Raw genomic sequence first — 21,222 nt, 5'->3', positions numbered from 1 at the left:
GTGGCACATAGGGAGCTGCCAGCAGGGGTGGGAGACACCAGGGAGGCTGTGGAGCTGCTCCCCAGGGGATGCAGCAGCAAAGAACACCTGGCTCTGCAAACCCTGCAGCAAAACTGCTAGAAGCAGGCTCCAGTCTTCCCCTGGCTCACACTCAGTGAGCAAACGGTACATTTTAAAATGCTGCTCTGGTGTTCCATGATTGAAATGCACCTCGGTCTGGGGCATGAGGGCTGACAGCCCTGGGGCTGTGTAAGGGGACTGTCCCCTTGCAGCTGCTCTCTCCAGCACAGGGGCTGCCTTGGCACAAACCCACCCTTTTAGGCAATTGTGGCGAAGGTGCCAGCAAACCCAGAGCTCAGAGGCATGTCCAGATGCAAAGGGCTACTGGTTACTGGTGGGTGCTGGAGCCCTGTCATTTTTATCTGACTTGTGTAGGAACCAGGAGAAGAAGGGTGAGTGCTGGGGACCTGGCTGAATCATGCCACAGGGTCATAAAGTGATCCCTGCAGGTCTCCAAGCCCAATGGAGACATCCAGCTGCCAGGTTCCATCCAGGAGTGATGGGGCAAGTGGCTACCCTTGGGCAGGGGACATAGAGGGGAGGCCATGAGGGACACTGGGCAGGGGACAGAGGGGTAGCGAACCCTGGTGAGATGATCTCTGCAGAGCAGGAGATGGCTCCTGCCCAGAGCTCCCTCCTGCCCCTGCCTGAACACTTCTGTATTGCTGAGCTGGCAGACCTTCATTCCCACGGTTTCACTCTCTCCCTCCTTGCTATTAGACAGCACTGGGACAGGCCAAGGGAGGGTGTGGAGTCTCCTTCTCTGGAGATATTAAAGACCCCCTGGAAGCAGCCCTGAGCAACGTGCTCCAGGGGATCCTGCTTTAGCCAGGGAGTTGGACTAGATGATCTCTAGAGGTCCCTTCCAACTCTTAACAATTCCATGCTTCCATGAAATCCCACCCCCATCTCCAGGCGTAAGGAGGCTCCATGGCCACTGAATTCAGATGGGGATGGGACAAAGCAATAAAAGAATAAACAGCAGCAAATATTTTGGGGATAAATTCATTGCCAGTCTAACAGCCAGCAAGGCTCAAGAACAGCCAAGGCATCCTGGTGTCACCACATCTTAGGAAAATATTCCCAGAGAGGCCCCAGCTTGGGGGAATCTTGGTTTCACTGAAGGTGCAGCAAAAGCTCCTGAACTCTTGCTAACCTTCACAACTTGCTCACAGACTGAAGAGCTGTTTAAACTTAATTTTTCAAATTAGAAGCAGAAAAGGTGATGCCTCAGCTCCCAGTGCAGCCCTGGTCACAAATTGTTAACACAGTGATGAGATGGGAAGGAAATCTTTGACGGGAATTGCCAGCAACAAATGAACAGAAGCCAGTATCTACTCTCAGATCCTATGTGAGCAGAAAAAGCGCTGACATATGGCAGAGACATTAGTCCCAAATACCAGTTTAACTTGCTTTATCATAGAATCATACAATCATGGAATCATCCTGGTTGGAAGGGACCTTGAAGATCATCAAGTCCAATCATAACCTAAATCCACCAACCATAACCTAATCTACCCATTCAGTGCTTAAATCATGTCCCTAAGCACCACATCTGTATTTCTTTTAAACACTTTCAGGGCTGGTGACTCCACCACCTCCCTGGGCAGCCTGTTCCACTGTCCAACCACTCTTTGGGTAAAGAAATTCTTTCTAATATCCAGTCTAACCCTCCCCTGGTGCAGCTTCAGGCCATTTCCTCTGGTCCTGTCATTATTCACTTGAGAGAAGAGCCCAACTCCCACCTCTCTACAACCTCTTTTCAGGCAGTTGTAGAGAGCAATGAGGTTTCCTCTCAGCCTCCTCTTCTTCAAACTAAACAATCCCAGTTCCCTCAGCCTCTCCTCATAGGGCTTATTCTCCAGACCTTTCACCAGCTTGCTAGCTCTTCTCTGGACATGCTCTAGCAACTCGCCATCCCTCTTCTAGTGAGGGCCATGCTTAGCACATTGTTTCTCTAGGGCCTTTTATTAATGTTCTGCAACCTCAGTGTCCAGAGAGGAACAAATCTGACTGACAGAACCTCTGGAAAAAATACTTTCCATCAGAGAAAAATGAGCTTAGATTAATGCTTGTGTAAGGATGTGAAGAGAAACACTTACTTGGTATAAAATGCGACAAACTTCAGTTCATCTAAATCTCCCTGAATGACAACATCATCAAATCCTTCCCCATGGCCTGGAAGGCAGAGAAGAAGTGAATTCAGCAACAGTTCCCCTGGATCCAGCTCTAGCCCTAGGACAGAGTGTTTCAATCCAGAGCTACACAAAGAGCATCCTGCAATCACCAAGAGACCAGCACCAGAAGATGAGGGCACCAAAAATTAAAGAAGAGCAAGTTCAGGGAGACCATCTCTGTTCATGCTGGGCCATCTCTCATGACCACAGCCATTCCTCTGGCCCCACACTCCATGGCCAGAAGCAGTCAGGTTTTGGAAGGGGTACCAAACCCCTTAGGAGCCAAGAAGGGAAGCAGACCCAAGGTTGGAATGGAAGGTCCCCAGCACGGGAGGTGGCTTCTCTATCCTGGGGTACCTCCACCAGCACAAGCTCTCCAGCAGCCCTGAGGAGCCCCTTACCTGCGTATCGGATGCTCTTCCCAAACATTGCAGTCCAGAGATAGGGGACTGTGTTGATCTCCATGCCATGGGCCAGCATGTTCTGTGCAGCGACCCTGCCTGGAAGGGAGAAGCAGCGGGATAAGAAAGACAGCTCAGAGCAGGGACAAACATTGTGTCTGCCCTCAGGTCACAGCACAGCACCAACATCTCTAGTCCTAGAGTATAGCAAAACCAAGACTTCTGCTTAGGCAAAACTCCCAACACATGGAAGGCAGCACTGGCAAGGAGACATGTCATATTGTCTAGACCGGGCTTGTGCCTCTCCCCAGCCAAGCAGCTCCTGCTGACCCGTCACCTCCACTGGCAAGAGCGACATGCTCAAGAGCCTGATCCACCCCACCTTCAACAATGGCAGAGCTGAGAGCCCACAGAGGTCCCACCACAGATGATGAGATGGGATGGGATGCGATGGGATGCGATGGGATGGGATGGATAAACCCCTGGGGACATGGAGACTGGTGGGGTACAATCTCTGCTGCAGAGGCATGTCGGGGCTCACACCAGGGGGCTGTGTCCAAAGGCTGACTTTGGAGGTGTGGTTCCAAAACCTCTCACTCATGGCACCAGAGGCCAATGGGCAGTGATCTCACCAGGGTTTCCAGGCTTGCTGGTGCAAAGGGGAGAAAGGTCTCTGCTCTTCAACACACTCCTGGGCCAGCCCAGCAGCATGGGCAGCCCAGCTGGGGAGGTGAACCCAAGTTAATGAGGATGTCAGCTCCTAAGCACCCTGGCGCAAGGGGATCAGGCTCTTGCAGTGACCGCAGACTCCAGGGAGCACATGGCATAGGGGAAAAGTCTGTCCCTGGGCACCTCTGTCTGTACCTGGGCATTGTCAAGCCATGCATGTCAAGAGGGCTGACAAGGGAAGATATGGTGGGAAGGATAAAATACACACACTTCAAAATGTTTAACACAAATACTCAGGTTCCCCTGTTGGCAACTGTCTCAATCTCTTCATAGAGGACTTGGAAATTTCCAGAGATCTGGAAAAGGGTCTTTTCCATAAGGCATTTGCTGCTGCAAAGTGAAGGCACTGAAGGGACCTACCGTGCATATGGGCCATCTGCCAGTGAGGGACATTCACCTTCTTATTATTCCTCAAGGCCAGTGGGAAGGTGACAGCGTCACCAGCTGCAAAGACCCCAGGGATGTTGGTTTGCATCATCTGTTGGCAAGAAGCAGGAGTGGGAGTTGGGGGATTTGTACCCTACATCAACAGGAATAGGAACTGCTCTGGGGCTGCCCTGGGAACACATGGTAACACACCCCTGCTGGGCTGAGACAATCCAGGAGGGATTTATTTAGCAGAATTCAGAGCAGAGCAGGCAGGAGGGCCCTCCAGCATCCCCTGCCAGCATGGTACCTGGTAACCAGACACAGACAGGTGTCCTGGAGCCCCTCAGACCAGGGTCTGTCAGTGTTTGCAGATAGAAAAAAAAGACCCCAAAATTTAGAAAAAAGGCCCCCAAATTGGGAGAAAAGGCCCCAGAATGGAGGGAAAAAGGCCCAAAAGTTTAGAAGCCCATGGTAAGCCCCATGTGCTTACAATGGTGGAAGCAAGCACTGGGTGGCTGTGCCTCATGCCACTGATCAGAACACTATTCTGGGCCTCAGAAGGTAAAACCTGTGGAGACATGGTACCCCTGAGAGAATTGAGTCAGACAATGACTCATTTCAGGAACAACCTAATAATTGGGCCAAAGAGTATGGTATGGCGTGGATGCACCATATCTCCTGTCATGCACCAGCATCTGGAAAAATGGAACACTACAATGGTCTGCTGAAAACCACCCTGAAAGCAATGGGTGGTGGGACTTTCAAAAACTGGGATAAGCATTTGGCAGAAGCTACTTGGCTAGTTAACACCAGGGGAACTACCACCCGAGCCAGGCCTGCCCAGTAGGACCTTTTCCATACAGTGGGATAAGCCTCTGTTGTGTGTGAAAGGAACCTACTGGAAAAGACTGTTTGGGTCTATCCTGCTTTGGATCATGGTAAGCATGGGAGTGAGCAACAAGGAGCCCACCCACACATTCCTCATGGCACACACCACCCCTTAGCACCAACACCACTTCCACTGGAGTCACTGGTGGTAGGAGGAAAGAATAGATCCTTTGGGATCCTGGAAAAGGTGGATCTTTCTCCATTTCTTTCCCCCTAGAACGTTCACCCCATTCCAGGGCAGCTCAGAGCAGGACTCAAGCCACAGCATCCTGGGCTGGGGTTGGCAAACCCCCTCCTTGCAGGGGGGTGCCCAGGCAATCCAGCGTGATGCTTCCAGCATCCTGGTGGATGAAACATCACTGGCTCCACAGTGATGGCCTTTTGGAGCCCCAGGGAAGCCCCAGGGAAGCAGACGCAGCTCCTCCTGCCCCCTCGACAGGGGCTGCCAACCTCCTCACCTTGTTGACCACAATGAAGCCTTTGGAATCGATGTTGATGCCGCTCTGCTTGAGGAAGCCAGTGGCTGGGACTGCACCTGCAGAAGAAGGAGAAGGCTCCTGGTGTGGTCAGGCCCCCGCAGCCCCTGGAGGATGACCCTGAGGTCAGGGGTCTCCCCCTGCCTGCACAGTCGCGAGGCTCCAGAAGCAGGGCCAGGCACCCCTTGGAGCCCCCCTGCATCCCCCTCCTCTCCCCAGCTTCGTGCAAGCCCTCAGGAAACCCCTGTCATCTGCCCAGCACCTCTTCCTAAGGCTGACAGATGATTTTCATTCCAAATCTCTTTTATAGATGATACTTAAAACCAAAATATTTAAAAGGGAGCCCTGGGCTTTCCAGGTTTCCTCCCCCATAGTCTATACCTTTTCTTCAGCTTTCATTTTCCTTTTTTTCATCTTTTTTCTCCTCTAACCTTCATAAATCAGACTAGTCAATAAAGCAACAAAAGCAGAACTAATTCTGTGATTTGACCAGGCCAAAACATTTGGAAAAGTTTCAGAGCAAGAAAGAGATTCTTTTTTTTTTTTCCCTATGAAGTGTCAAGGAGGAAAAACACCCTCTTCTGTGTCAGTGGCAGCCATAATAAAAGAGGAAAAAAATTCAGATTGGGAAGGCTTAGAAAGAAAACAACCAACAACTCAAGAGGATGAAATTGGTTTGATTGTGGTTTTTTTGGTTTTGTTTGGAATAACAGAAACCATCACTATTTTGCTAATAAATTTCCAGTTGCATTTTGGGGTGGAGGCTCTAGCAGAAAGGCCTTTTTCAGATATGCTGCACAGACTCACGTGTGGCACATCCCATCCAGCTCCCCCAGCCGCCCGTGTCACTGCCATGTCCCCTGCAGCCTCTCCCACGCTGCCCAGGTGCCAGCCCCACACTGGCAGGGACTCCCCCTTACCTACACCAACCACGCAGACATCAGCACGCAGGACCTTCCCACTCTTCAGCACAACCTCCTTCAACTGCATGGGACACATGGGGATATTGTGGTTAGTTTAGGGACAAAAAGTCCGTGTGGGAGCAGGAAGCCAAGGTGGCCGCTCAATTTTGACAGGCAGGGTGACCATAATTCCTGAAAAGGGCAGGAGGAGGGTGGGAGCACCCACACACCATGCTGGAGCGTGTCTGCTCCTGGAGCTACATCCATGGATTTGAATTCCATAGAGTCATAGAATTCCAGGCTGCTTTGGGTTGGAAGGGATCTTAAAAACCAGCTACTTCCACCCCACCCTGCTATGGGCCTGGACACATCCCATTAGACCAGGTGCTCCAAGCCCCATCCAACCTGCCCTTCAACACTTCCAGGGATGGAACAGCCACAGCTTCTCTGGGAACCCTGTGCCAGGATCTCAGCATCCTCACAGCCAAGAATTTCTTCCTAGTATCTCATCTCAATCTCCCCACTTTCACTTTGAAACCATCCCCCCTTGTGCTATTACTCCCTGCCCTTGTCTAAACTCCCTCCCGAGCTTTCCTGGAGCCCCTTCAGGCACTGGAAGGTGCTCTAAGGTCTCCCTGGAGCCTTCTCTTCTCCAGGCTGAACACCCCCAACTCAGCCTGTCTCCAGAGCAGAGCTGCTCCAGCCCCTTGAAGCATCTTCATGGTCTCCTCTGGACTCGCTCCAGGGGTTAAGAGAGAGTAGAGGGCAAGACCCAGCAGCGAAGGGAAAGGCAGCCCAGGGGGCCCTGCAGGGGTTGCCCCAAGCAGTCCCCTCCCTACCTTGCCCTCTTGCTCCCGCAGCTCTGACACCTCTGTCTGCATGTAGAACTTCACCCTGTTGCTCTCGAACATCTGGAGGGGGGACATGGGACAGAGAAGGGGACATCAAGACCCTGAACCACCCCCACTGCTGGTGTCCTTTTGCCACCCACACTGCCTTGCCCCCCGTTGGCTACCCTTGACCTGTACTGCAAAGGAGGTTGGACCCACTGCCATCCTGTGTCCAGAAGGTGCTCTACAGCACATGGACCACAAGAGGGGAGACCCAGCCCCTCCTTTTCTTCTAGTGACTCCTACCACCACAGCTTAATCATTAAACATCAAATAACAACCTAATTAGTGCAATAAGTGAAGCAAGCAGAATCCACTCTACCACCAAAACCACCCCCCAGATGGGAAAGTGAGGTCACCTTCATGACAGCACGGCCAACTCTCTCCCCAAAGAACTTCTTGAAGGGGACTTCCTCCAGCTCCACCAGGGACACAGAGTGGGCCCTCTCTGCAAGGTAGGCGGCCACTTCCATCCCTGGGGAACAGAAGCAGGTGGGAGCAGCTGGAGGGATCCCTCTGGCACTGGCAGCACTGCAAGAGCAGCCTTCCTGCTCCTGGCTGGGGAGGTTGAAGCTGCTCTACTGGGAGATCTGGGGTGCCACCAGACCTGGTGGCTACAGGGGTCACCCCATTTCAGATTTATGATTTATGGCAATTTTTTAGATGCAGGTTTCAAAGAACAAAGGGAGGAACCAACCATGATGAAATCCCAAAGTGCTCCAGGGAAGATGCAGCACTTGGTGCAATGGACCAGAGAGGAGGGAAACCTTCCTCCTGCAGCTGGGACTGTCTCAGCAGAGGTCATGGGCTGTGGGTGGAAAACAGCCCCCACCACCAGCTGTTTTCTCTGATCAGAATGGGACAATTTCATGCTGACAATTGCATGGGAACCTTAACCAAGTCATTTTCTATGGGATTTTTGGAACTGGATCTTTCCAATGACCTGCAGAGTTTGCAATTGCCCCCTGCCCCCATCCCCAGGCCTTCTGTCAATAGGGTTGATTGAACCATTAAAACAGGAATTTATTTTAAAAAAAGAAAACCAAATATCAAACAATTTAGAATAACTTCCCTTAATAATAACCATTCATGCTTAAGGCTTGTAGAGACCCACAATCATTTTGTTAGAACCGTATCAAGCAAAAAAGAAGAACCACCAAAGACACTGTAAGGTTTTTTGTGTCTGTTTTAAGAATTCACCACCCTGCTGAAAAGAGAAATAAACCTACAGGCTTCCACCTACCAACTAGACGCTCTCAACTGAAGTCAAATCTAGACAAACCAGATCTGAAACCCTTCAAGCACAAGTGCTGGACTTGTCTTCTGCTTTTCAGCCTGGGACAGCACTATCTGTGGCCATGCAAGCTGGGTGGCCCAGCCTCTTCAGCCAAACCAATTTCTTTAGCAAGATGTCCTTGCCACACACCTGGAGCTGGAGGTTGGAATCCCCTAATATTGAATTTAGGGAAGGTTACCTCTGACTGGGCAGTGACCAACTGGATGAGGGAATGGGCCTGTCTGCAGGACAACAAGGACATCGGGGAAGCAGAGACCTGCAGAGTGAGCACTTACCCAGGAAGGATGCTCCCACGATAATCACGTTCTTGCTCGTGGCCAGCTTCACCACACGGTTGGCATCTTCAGGTGTCCGGATGTTGAAAACGTTTTCCACCTCTTTGCCTTTGCAGCTGAGAGCTTTGGGCCTGAAAAACACACCTGGAGGGTGAGGCGGCCTGCAGAAAAGCTGGGGAGGGACTTTCAACAAGGGCATGTAGTGATAGGACAAGGGGCAATGGCTTTGAACTGGAAGAGGGGAGATTGAGATGAGATGAAGAAATTATTTGCTGTGAGGGTGGTGAGACCCTGGAACAGGTTGCCCAGAGAAGCTGTGGCTGCCCCATCCCTGGAAATGTCCAAGGGCAGGTTGGATGGGGCTTGGAGCAGCCTGGTCTAGTGGGAGGTGTCCCTGCCCATGCAGGGCATTGGGACTGGATGATCTTTAAGGTCCCTTCCAACCCAAACCACCCCGGGATTCTATGATACAGGGGCTTTTCTTGACCCTGAGGTGGCAATCGGGATCACCAACCCCCTTTCCAGAGCTGCAGCAACACCTCAACCTTTTCCTTTTCTGCCCTTCTCTGGGCTGGAAACATGACATGGGAAAAAACAAATGCTGGTGGACAACAGACAGAGCCAAACCACAGGTGCAGCAGAAGCTTCATAGCAGCCTCCAACCTCATCCATGGGCCAGGGGGATGAGCTCCCTGCTGGGGCACTGCAGCACAGTGCAGGATGGACACCATGTCATAACCATGGGCTTCACTGCTGGCTTCCTGTAACATTTCCAGAAACTTAGTGGGACACAAAAAACTCGCTCTGTCCTCCAGCAGATGCTTTAGAGCCAGATACTGAAGGTTTCCCAAGGCTCTGCAGACGCAGGTTTCACTCTTGGCTCCTGGGGGCACATGGCTGGTGCTGCAGCAGTTTAATCATGTTCTCCCTGAGCACTTTCTGCAGCCCATCCCATATATTTTAAAATATCTGGCCCCTGAGCACCCTCCTCACAGCTGGAAATGGGACAGAAAATCCTAAATAATTCAGGCATCTTAACAAGTGGACCCAGAGCTTGTGCATAAGGATTTTTGAAATTCCTGCCAAAGGCTTAATCCTCTTTAGGACCTGATTAGGTGGCTGGTGCAGAGGCATCTTGGCTGCAGGCCCCAGCACCAGCCGCCAGCACTCCGTGGGGCTGAGGCCACCAGTGGTGGCACAAAGGGCTGCAACAGGACTGCCCGTTCTGACTGTCCTGCAGCATCACAGGCACCAACACGGGCTGAGCATGAATGGATTGGCAGCTGCCCTGAGGAGAAGGACTTAGAATCACAGAATCATAGAATCAGAGAATATGCTGAGTTGGAAGGGACCCATCGGGATCATCAAGTCCAACTCCTGTCCCTGTGTAGGGAACCCCAAGAATCACACCATGTGCCTGAGTTCATCATCCAAACACTTCTTGAACTCAGGAAGGCTTGGTGCTGTGACCACTGCCCTGGGGAGCTTGTTCCAGTGCTAAACCACGCTTAGTGCGAAAATCCTTTTCCTGATAACCAACCTAAGCCTCCCCTGACTCAGCTTCCTGCCATTTCCCCCAGTCCTGTCACTGGTCACAGGAGTGAAGAGATCAGGACCTGCCCCAACTCTTCCTCTGGTGAGGAACCACAGGCTGCAATGAGGTCACCCCTCCACCTCCTCTTCTCCAGGCTGAACAATCCAAGTGACCTCAGCAGCTCCTCATAAGTCATCCCATCCAGATCCTTCACCATCCTCGTGGCTCTCCTTTGGATGTTCTCCAATAACTTGATGTCCTTTTGATATCGTGGTGTCCAAACCTGCAGGCAGTGCTCAAGGTGACGCCACACCAGAGCAGAGCAAAGTGGAACAATCACCTCCCTTGACCAGCTGGCAACACTCTGCTTGATGCACCCCAGGACACGGTTGGCCTTCCTGGCTGCCAGGCACACTGCTGGCTCATCTGCAGTTGCCATCAACCAGGACCCCAGGTGCCTCTGCACCACAATGCTCTCCAGTCACTCATTTCCTAGTCTGTACTGACCACCAGGGCTGCCCCATCCCAGGTGCAGAACTGGGGGTGTTGGGTGATGAGAAGCTCAACACAAGCCAGCACTGTGTGCTGGCAGCCAATAAATCACCCATGTCCTGGGCTGCATCTCCAGCAGCATGACCAGCAGGGCCAGGGAAGGGATTGTCCCTTCTCCTCTGGTGAGACGTGAGAACCCCCTGCAGGGCTGGGTCCAGTGCTGGGGTGCCCAACACAAGAAGGACATGGAGCTGTTGGAGACAGTCCAGAAGAGGCCATGAAGATGATCCAAGGTCTGGAGCAGTTCTGCTCTGGAGACAGGCTGGGAGAGTTGGGGTGTTCAGCCTGGAGAAGAGAAGGCTCCAGGGAGACCTTAGAGCAGCTTCCAGTGCCTGAAGGGGCTCCAGGAAAGCTGGGGAGGGACTTTTTACAGAAGCATGGAGTGATGGGGCAAGGGGTGATGGCTTAAAACTGGAAGAGGGGAGATTTAGATTAAATACTAGGAAGGAATTATTTGCTGTGAGGGTGGTGAGACCCTGGCCCAAGTTGCCCAAAGAAGCTGTGACTGTCCCATCCCCAGAAGTGTCCAAGGACAGGTTGGGTGGGGCTTGGAGCAACTTGGGATGATGGGAGGTGCCCCTGCCTATGCAGGGGTTGGACTGAGTGACCTTCAGGGTCCATTCCAACCCAAACTATTCCATGATTATTTTATATAGAGATACATGATCCAGATCTAGATACAGATAGAGATACAGATACGGATAGAGATATAGATTAGATGTAGATTAGATTTAGAGATAGAGATGGAGAGATAGAGATAGAGATAGAGATAGAGATAGAGATATAGAGAGATAGAGATAGAGATAGAGATAGAGATAGAGATAGAGATAGAGATAGAGATATAGAGAGATAGAGATAGATGTTTCCAGTTGGTGTTCCTCGTCTTTTCTGCAAACACTCTTGCAAACAAATTCAGTGTCCAAATTCGATGGCCATATTTGACCTCTTATTGACAGACACAAGCTCCTATCATTCTCAGATAAAATAGCTTCTCTTGATTCTTACAATGTTCATAGCTTACGTGTTTCCAGTTGCTACCAGCAGCTTGTTGTATTCCATCTTAAATCCATCCTTGAACATGGCTACCTTATTCTTGACATCCACAGCTGCAACCTGAAATTATTCCTGAATTGTGTTAAGGGTTGAAATCCCAGACATTCACTTAGCTCCCAGCCCATCCCATTTATCTGTGAGATTTTTGTCTCCTGTGTTCCTGTCCACAGTTTAGTCAACCCAGACCAAAAAGCTTTTGAGCTGCCTTTTCACAAATCCCTGAAGATCTCCAAGTATAAATAAAATACTGGGGGATAAATGTTTAAAACTATCACTGTCTGCACTGCTTGCAGGCTGACCATCCTAATCAGAGGCCACCCCAGAGCCACGTGAGGACACGTGCAAATGGCAGGTAGGACATCACGGTCACGACAGATTTTGCAGTGGGCCCTTCCAGCCATGGGAGGAACTGTTTTTAATCAACCACAGGCAACCTGCACCCTGGGGCACAGAACAGGGGCTGCAGTAAACCCAGCATTGTAGCAATGGCATCCAGTGAGCCAAGAACAGGGACAGTGGCCACATCTCCTAGGCAAAGCCCTCACAAGCCAGCACCTGCAGGTACACACAGGACTCTGCTCACCTGCATTTCAGTCAGGACTTCAATGTCGTAGGTGCAGAAGAACTCCTTGGGGCGCAGGGCAATCTGCTCTGGGTGGGAATCCATGGACTGCAAATAAAGCCATTTTTCTGTTAGCTGCTGTGGGTGGGACAGGCAAGCAGAGAGATGCCTGTTACCGGCACAAGGCAGAGGGAGTCTGAAGGCAGTCTTCATGGCTTGGGTTAGCAGAGTTGTTCTATAGGGGCTGGAATCAGAGCCTACTCAAGTAAAAGCCATCAAAAGATCCTGGGCTGGGCTCTGGTTCCTGCTCTGGCTGCTCAGCATGAGGGCAGGACCACAGCAACCGTATCCAAGTGTCTGCAAAGTGGCTCTAGCTGCAGCTCCTCGTAACACACACAAGGTCATAGGAGCAAAAGAAAAGCCTCATTATTTGGAAAACAACCAGTTGCCAGAGGAAGTGGAAGCTAAAGAGCAATAAGAACAATCAGCATCAACACTTCAAAAGCACCCAAGTTACACAGCAGAAATTTACTCATAAGTTGAAGCAGGGGCACGTAGCCTGTGTCTGCTCAACTTTAGCTGCAAGATTCTTCGTTCTTGCTCTTCCCAGCCTTCCCTGGTCACTTGGGTGAGACCACCATCCCCTTTAAACACAGGGCTGAGCTCACACTTGAGCCTGAGTTCACCTGTCCTCCGAACTCTGTAGACACAAGCTCAGACATAGGCTGATGACAAGCTGAGCACCAAGTGCCCCAGCCCTCCCTGCCTGCAGCAGAGTGGGGACCAACATGGCCACACACGTGCCGTGTCCCACAGAACAAAGCACCAACCCATGCCACACAGGCATGATGCTGGGTCTTGACCCAAGAGGGACAGGGGATGCAGGAGTCAAGGGCTTCTTGATCTGCCCCCAGGATGGATGCACAAGGTCCTTCCTCCAAGAGGTGGCTGGGTCAGGGGCTGGGCTGAGCCCAGCAGGACATTCCCTCACTGAGACTCCAGAAAACACTGTGCTCATAAGATCTGAGGGCCTGAGGTGGGTGCAGAATCCTGCAGGTTCTACTGCCCAGCACTTCCAGAGGCAGGTCTGGCCACACTGAGGAATGGAGTGCAGGGAGGGCAGTGTGGGGCAGGGCATAGCCACCACCAGGTTTCTGCTGCTCAGGGCTCTGGGGACAGCATTGAGGATGTTGCAGCACACCAGGGAGCAAGTCATGGGCCAAAGGGAACAGAGGAAAAGTGAAATGGCACCTCAGGGCAGACTGATAACAGGCAAGGCAGAAGAAGGGCAAGGCTGCAGCTTCAGGAAGTAAGAGGTCTGCTGCTTACAGCTTTACGTGCTCCTCCTCCAGTGACTCTTTCCAGGGTTAGTCCCACTCCCAGTAGGATTCAGAAAAATCCCATTTTTTCCTGTCTTGTTCCCAAAAATGCTGCCTTCTCTTCCATGGGCTTTGTATACCTTCCAAAAGCAACTGGAGCCAGAGGTGTCTAGTGGAGGGTTTAACAAACCTCACATAACATCCCTGGCAATTGAGATGTTATTACTATTCAATGGGAAGTGAAAAAGGAAGCCTGAGACTCACATAGTGAGGAAAAGTATTTTGGGGAGCTGCCTGACTGGGACGGGGACTGCCAGCTTCCCCAGGCTCTCCAGCCACAGCCTCAGTGGCTCTTGGATGCAGATTTCAGTCAGCTGCTCCTCACCCCAAGCAGGTCTTGTGCAAGCACAGAAATCATAGAATCACGTTGGTTTCGAAAAGACCTTTCAGATCATCAAGTCCAACCATTAACCCAGCACTGCCAAGGCCATCACTAAACAGGACCTGGGTAACTACAGACCAGTCAGCCTCAACTCCATCCCTGGAAAGATGATGAACAGCTCATTCTGAAGGTCATCTCTAAGCACGTGGAAGACAAGAAGGTTATCAGGAGCAGCCAGCATGGATTCACCAAGGGGAAATCATGTCTGACTAATCTGATGGCCTTCATTGAGGGTGTGACAGAATGGATAGATACAGGGAGTGCAGTGGATGTGTCTTCCTCAACTTCAGCAAGGCTTTTGACACTGTCTCCCATAACATCCTTGTGAATAAGCTCAGAATATGTGAGTAAGAAGAGTGGACAGTGAGATGGATCAAGACTGGGTAAACAACAGAGCCCAAAGGGGTGTGATCAACAGTGCAGAGTCCAGTTGGAGACCTGTGACTAGTGGTATCCCCCAGGGGACAATACTGGGCCCAGACTTATTAAACATCTTCATAAGTGACCTGGATGAGGGGTGGAGTGTGTCCTCAGCAAGTTTACTGATGATATGAAGCTGGGAGGATTGGCTGATCCACCTAAAGGCTGTGCAGCCATTCAGAGAGATTTAGACAGGCTGGAGAGCAGGGCAAAGAGGAACCTAGTGAGGTTCAACAAGAATAAGTGTAGAGTCCTGCACCTTGGGAGAAAAAACACCATGCACTGATACATATTAGGGGTTGGACTGCTAGAAAGTATCCCCATGGAGAAGGACCTTGAGGTCCTGTTGGACAACAAGTTATCCATGGGATAGCAATGTGCCCTTGTGGCCAAGAAAGCCATTAGTATCTTGGGATGTATTAAGAACAGTGTGGCCAGCAGGTCATGGGAGGTTCTCCTCCCCCTCTACTCTGCTCTTATAAGACCACATCTGGAGCACTGTGTCCAGTTCTGGGCTCCCCAGTTCAAGGCAGACAGGGATATGCTGGGAAGAGCCCAATGGATGATGAAGGGACCGGAACATCTGACATACAAGGGAGGGCTAAGGGACTTGGAGCTGTTCAGTCTTGAGAAAAGAAGACTAAGAGAGGGCCTGATTAATGTCTACAAATATCTGCAGGGTGGATGTCAAGAATGGGCCAGTCTCTGTTCAGTGGTGCCTGTGACAGGACGACGGGAAACGGCACCAAGTGACAACACAGGAAGTTCCACCTCAACATGAGGAGAAACTTCTTTCCTGTGAGGCTGATGGAGCCCTGGGACAGGCTGCCCAGAGAGGTTGTGGAGTCTCTTTCTCTGGAGACTTTAAAGACCTGTCAGGACATGTTCCTGTGTGATCCATCCTAGATGTTCCTGCTGCAGCAGGGGGATTGGACTCAATGATCTTCAGAGGTCCCTTCCAACCCCTATGATAAACCATGTCCCTCAGCACCACCTCTACAGGGCTTTTCAACCCCTCCAGGGATGGTGACTCCACCTCTGCCCTGGGCAGCCTCGGCCAGAGCCTGAAAACCCTTTCCAAGAAGAAACTGTTCCCAGTATCCAATCTGAACTTCCCCTAGGCAACTTGAAGCTGTTTCCTCTTGTCCTGTCACTTGTTCCTTGGGAAAAGAGACCGACCCCCCCTGGCTCCAACCTCCTCTCAGGCAGCTGCAGAGCCAGCAGGTCTCCCCTCACCTCCTGGTCTCCAGGCTGGACACCCCCAGCTCCCTCAGCTGCTCCTGCTCAGACTTGTGATCCAGCCCCTTCCCCAGCTCCCTTGCCCTTCCCTGGACATGCTCCAGCCCCTCAATGTCTTTCTTGTTGTGAGGGACCCAGAACTGACCTCAGAATTCGACATGTGACCTCACTGGTGCCCAGCACAGGGGTCTCCAGAAGTCACACACATATTTATTTGCCTGCTTTGAAAACGTCTTTGCCTTGGGGCTGGAAGCAGAGCTGATGCTGTGGTTGCCCCATTTCATTGCCCTAAATATTTTGATCCGGAATTAATAATATAATTAATAATAAGATCCATTCAGGCATGAGCTGGGCAGGACAGCTATTGCTAGTCCTCTGAAGAAAAGGAGGGCCATGAAGATGATCCAAGGGCTGGAGCAGCTCTCTTATAAAGACAGGCTGAGGGAGTTGGGGCTGTTCAGCCTGGAGAAGAGAAGGTTCCAGGGAGACCTTCTAGTGGCCTTGCAGTATCTGAAGGGCTACAGGAAAGCTGGGGAGGGAGTTTAGACAAGGGCAGGGAGTAATAGGACAAGGGGGGATGGTTTCAAGCTGAAAGTGGGGAGATTTAGGTTAGATGTTAGGAAGAAATTATTTGGTGAGACACTGGAACAGGTTTCCCAGAGAAGCTGTGGCTGCCCCATCCCTGGAAGTGTTGAAGGGCAGGTTGGATGGGGCTTGGAGCAGCCTGGTCTAGTGGGAGGTGTCCCTGCCCATGCAGGGGTGTTGGAACTAGATGATCTTCTAGGTCCCTTCCAACCCAAACCATTCTATGAGTCTATGATTCTATGTGCTAGTTGATGTGCTGCAGTACTCTTTGGCCAGAGTTTGAACAACTCCTCTTCTGTGTTTCTTATTTCAGTCACTGACAGGAAAGAAAATTCAAGGGAAAACAGAGACATGAATAAGGAAGAAGAAACATGCAATGAATAAGAGTGGGGAAAGGTCCTAGGGCAAATTTTGAAACTGGGGAGGAATGTGACATTGCCAAAGTGATACAAACCTTACTGAGCTTTGGTCTGTCGTAGGGCAAGTGTCTATCCATGGTGCACATCACGATCCTGTCTGAGAAACCCTCCTGGCGTAAGGTCTCTGCACAGACCAGTCCAGCTGCCCCTAAGGGAGAAGATCAGCGCCAGTTGTGTGTATTGGGCATGTGAAGGTCTTTGTGCTCCTAAACCCCACTGAGGCTGACTCCAAAATCACCATCTCCACTAGCCCTGGCCTTCCTTCAGGGCCTGCCCCAAGAGTTTCTACAGGAGGCTGGTCAGGGTGGATGCACCAGGCAGGAAGAGGAACATGAATCCTCCGCAGGACTTTTCTGTCCCTAAACTCAAACCAACCAGGAGCCCATCTGAGGGGTGCTGTCAACACCTACACAGCTCCCCAGGCTCAGGTCTGCCCAGCCTCTTGCACTGCCCTGGTCAGAGAAGGGTCCAGCACACGCAGCTCCTGGTGGGTTCACAGCTGGATGCAGAGGGTTGAGAGCCCTCCTGTCCTGAAGGGCTAGTTGTGGATCATCACTGTAGTGGATGGTCTTTGAGGGTTTTTTGTTTGCTTGTTTGTAAACATAGAAAAAAAGGCTAAATCAAACAAAAAGCTGCCTTGGGGTGTGCCTGGTGGGCAGTGAATCGTGTTGGTTGGAAAAGACCTTTAAGATCATTGAGTCCAACCGTTAACCCAGCACTGCCAAGGCCACCACTAAACCATGTCCCTCAGCACCACATCTACATGCTTTTCAATCCCTCCAGGGATGGAGACTCCACCACTGCCCTAGGCAGCCTCTGCTAGGGCCTGACAACACTATGGGTGAAGAAACTTCCTAATATCCAATCTAAACCTCTCCTGGCATGCCTTATCTTCCCTAGCCAAATTGGTGAGACTTGAGAGCTCAGGTGAGAAGTCCTGAGTCTCTTCTCAACCCAGGAAGTTTCACTCAATTATGTGTTACAAGGGCCACAGTTTCTGTAATACCAATGAAATGAGAGGGATCTGGACAAAACACACCTGTTGATGGAGGTGGGAGGCAGTGGAAGAAGAGACAGGTGGGTGGACATCCCATGCCCACTGCCTGGAACATGCTGAACCAGCACTGATGCTGCCCTGGTGCCAGCATGACCCTCACATGAGCAAGGGGCTGGGGTCACTTGCCCTCAGATCTGCTGGGCATGGCTGGGTCTTGGTCCTTGAAGCAGGGCTGGATGGGTAATCTCTTCCTAACACTTCTTCCTTACTACCCCAGCTTTGAAACCTCCTTTCCTGTTCACTAGAATAAGACCTTCATCTTTGATAGACCTGTTAATTTAGCTGGCTAAGCCTGAGAAAATTCCTTCAGGAATGAGCAACTCCTGTGGGTTGACCTTGCTGAGGATTTTGATGACTGTTCAGCCCTGCTGCACACCAGGACAGCTCAGCTGACCTCGGGGACCAGCAGCATCACACTCTGGCTTTCAGTCAACAGCAGGGACACAGGGAAGGGAAAAATGTTGCCCAGCAGGAAGGGACAAGCCAGCCAGGCTGGATTTCCCCTCTGCTCAGGTCGCAACCTGCAACTCAGATGGCAGGAGAAGGAGATGGCAGCAAGTTCCCCATTTCCATAGCTTGGACCTGGTGACCTGGGAGCTGTAATCAAGTCAGAACAACCCATGTGCCAGGAGCAGCTGTTCCCTCCCAGCTCCAGGTCCAACACTGTGTCCTCTTCCCTTCACCACAACATGGTCCAGCCTTGCATCCAACCCATTCCAGAATAGGTGAACCCAGTGGATGAAATTCACTCCATCAAAAAAAAATCTACAGAAATTGCATGACATACGTGGAGCTGGAACAAGAGATAAAAAAGATAGATCAGCAGTTCTGATGTTTCATGAAGGGATTTTATATTTTCTGGGAAGATGGAAGAATTTATCTTCAGAGGAGCACCCTGACGTGAGAACTTTGGAGCTGCAGGCAGCTGCAATGGGATGAGACAGAGACGTGCAGGCTCCAGGAGGAAAACGTGTATCCACATCACAGGGACACCTGAGAGGACTTTCTATGTAACAGTTGTGGAAATCGGGTTACTGATGGGGGGGTGCAGAGGGAAGAGGGTTCAGGGCACCACTAAGAGCGGACTGTGACAGGGAACCACAAGGCTCAGAGGCACTAGGCACCTTTGGATGATTAGCATGTAGGACAAAAAGGCTCAGGAAGACCCTCTGGTCTGGCCCTTCACACAGGGAGGGACACAGGAGGGGTGACAGAAGGTGTCTGGCACACAGACACCCTGTCCAGGAGGGGAGACATACGGCAAGCCCAGCAACATGCCCCCAAGTACCTGCACCAATGATCAGCACGTTGGTACTGCTCAGGCTGTAGTTGCTCAAGGAGATGCACTTTGCCATCATCTTTGTCCTCCTCTGTGTCTGAAGAGCCTATGCCATCACCACCAAGAAGAAAAGTCATTATCTTATCGCAGCTTCAACCTGGGGGGCCAGGCAAGAACGGACACACTACACTATTGTCAAAGAACAGCTTGGAGAGAAAGGGAACAACTACACCCTTGTACCCAACAAGGACTACAAACATGCTCATCCAAATACCTTTCCACCAAACACTGCACTGCCCCCTTACAAGGTACAAAAGAAAAATAAGTACACAGGTTCACAGAGCTTGGAAAAAAAATCTAGAAAAAGCAGCCCAGGTGTGTCACTGTGCAATTCTGCAACCAACAGGTGAGATGGAAATGCGTAAGTCCCATCAGGAACTTCATCCTGCATCTGAGCACAGCTTGTGTACCTCTGATGTCCAAAGGAGCTGATGGACTTCTCCAACTTACCAGAGCACACCCAAGGACCAATGCCATGGCAGCCCCGCTGCTCAGATCCTTGTTCCCAGCCATCAGAGGCCACAATCCATTTCTGTTAGAGGGAACAGGGTTAACCCTCCTCAGCACATCCCACCCAATAAGGTGCAGTAGAAATGCTGCCACTCAGGTGACCTCTCTGGATTGCACAGATCTGGCTGGTTCTGAGCTGCTGAATTCACATGTATAAATGCGTATCAGAAGGTTTTTAATGGAAAGGCAGGTGGCACTGGCCTGAATGAGCTCCATTCTGCACCTTGTCTGGGTGTGTGCGAGCCCTCCCTGTCCACACCGCAGCTTCCCCTCCAGCCAAAGGAGCTGATGTCTGGGCGCAAGAGGGAGAAACAGATGACCTCTGTCATGGATGTGCCACATTCAAACTCAGCAAACAAGGCCAAAAGGTTGGTGGAAGAGGCCTGCTTCCATGGGCCAAGTAAATTAAAAGTTGCTGTGAGCTTACGGAAACACAGGACAAGTTCAGGGCAAACACCTGGTAAGACCTTCTGAATCCATGGATACCCCAGCTCGGGTGCCCAGCAGCCACAGGGAGACTGGGGGACCACAGGCAAGGCAGGAGAGGACACAATAACTCTGCCCTGCTCCACTCATGCTTCAGTATGAATTTTGGGATGTTGCTCGATGAAGGACTGGGCTAGGTGGACCTTTGGTTTGCCACGCTGGATGCTCATGTATCTGTGCAGACACCACTTCCCCTGGCCAGGGAACAGCATTTCCCCCTCACCCCCCTGTGCACAGGTCAAAAAGCAGAAGCACGGGCCTCAACTTTTGGATGCCAGTGGCCCCTCACCTGCTTGCTTGCTCGGATGTACACCTTCTCCTTCTCAATCTTCACCTGAGGGTGAGAGAACAGCAGCAGTTTGCAGGACAGCAAGTGCCTCCAGCATGCAGAGGGTGATTACTCCTCTGTGCACCCACCAAGGGTCAGAGCAGCCATCTCACCAGGTCTCCTGCCAGAGCAGCTCAGGCCATGGCAGGGCTGGCCCCAGCACGAGGCTGTGGGATGTTTCCTGTCTCGTACCAACTATGCACTGATGGTGGAGAGCACACTTATCCCAATGCCAGCAGCCATGTTGGGGATGACAGCAGGCTGAGTGGTGCAGCTGACACACCTGAGGCATCGACGGGATGCCATCCAGAGGGACCTGAACAGGCAGGTGAAGTGTGTTCATGCGAAGCTCGGGAGCAAGACCAAGGGAAGGGTTCTGCACCTGGGTGGGGCTACCCCCAGTATCAACACAGGCTATGAAGGACTTGGGGGTACCAGGGGATGGAAGTGTTCAAGAGCAGGTTGGATGGGGCTTGGAGCAACCTGGTATGGTGGGAGGAGCCCCTGGCCATGGCAGGGGATTGGGAATGGATGATCTTTAAGGTCCCTACCAACCCAAACCAGTCTGGGATTCTGTGATTTCCTCTGCAGCTGCAAGAACAAAGGTCTCACCTGGAACCTGGGTAAGCTGTCCAATCCAGGAAAGTCCTCTATGTCACCTGTACTGATGTTGAAGCAAGCTCCATGCCAGGGACAGCGGACTCTTCCTTTGGACAAAACCCCTGCAGGACACAGGACAGAGCATAGTTGGTGCTGCCTGACACTGCCTCCCATCCCTGCCTGCATCTCAAGCTGCTGTGACCTGGCCAGGGCAGGGGTGGCAGAGGTCAGGTCTCCCTCCTGCTGTCACAGTGATGATGGACTCCTTGACTTCTTTACAACTGCCGAACAAAGCTGACCTCCTGAAGGCTGC

At 51.5% G+C, this 21,222-nt stretch overlaps 1 protein-coding gene across 8 annotated transcripts in view; it reads right to left on the bottom strand.

The window, feature by feature from the left end:
• The window catches only part of AIFM3 (apoptosis inducing factor mitochondria associated 3), a 52,361-nt gene that overhangs the window by 6,523 nt on the left and 24,616 nt on the right, over nt 1–21,222 (bottom strand). For 6 of the 8 annotated variants that reach the window (XM_051634445.1, XM_051634448.1, XM_051634447.1 and 3 more), the window contains 14 exons: nt 20,922–21,031; nt 20,271–20,315; nt 18,935–19,031; nt 16,625–16,737; nt 12,187–12,273; nt 11,572–11,663; nt 8,465–8,595; nt 7,252–7,367; nt 6,842–6,913; nt 6,021–6,084; nt 5,083–5,159; nt 3,728–3,845; nt 2,639–2,737; nt 2,163–2,238 (listed from right to left, as the gene is read on the bottom strand). In XM_051634445.1, the coding sequence (XP_051490405.1) occupies nt 2,163–2,238; nt 2,639–2,737; nt 3,728–3,845; nt 5,083–5,159; nt 6,021–6,084; nt 6,842–6,913; nt 7,252–7,367; nt 8,465–8,595; nt 11,572–11,663; nt 12,187–12,273; nt 16,625–16,737; nt 18,935–19,031; nt 20,271–20,315; nt 20,922–21,031 (1,297 nt within the window). The remainder of the gene's footprint in view (nt 1–2,162; nt 2,239–2,638; nt 2,738–3,727; nt 3,846–5,082; nt 5,160–6,020; nt 6,085–6,841; nt 6,914–7,251; nt 7,368–8,464; nt 8,596–11,571; nt 11,664–12,186; nt 12,274–16,624; nt 16,738–18,934; nt 19,032–20,270; nt 20,316–20,921; nt 21,032–21,222) is intronic. The other 2 variants (XM_051634450.1, XM_051634452.1) reach the window with 2 other exon arrangements.

This window comes from Apus apus, chromosome 16 (genome assembly GCF_020740795.1).
Source record: "Apus apus isolate bApuApu2 chromosome 16, bApuApu2.pri.cur, whole genome shotgun sequence".
In the NCBI taxonomy this organism is placed as follows: Eukaryota; Metazoa; Chordata; class Aves; order Apodiformes; family Apodidae; genus Apus; species Apus apus.
This window is presented reverse-complemented; position numbering and strand designations above follow the sequence as displayed.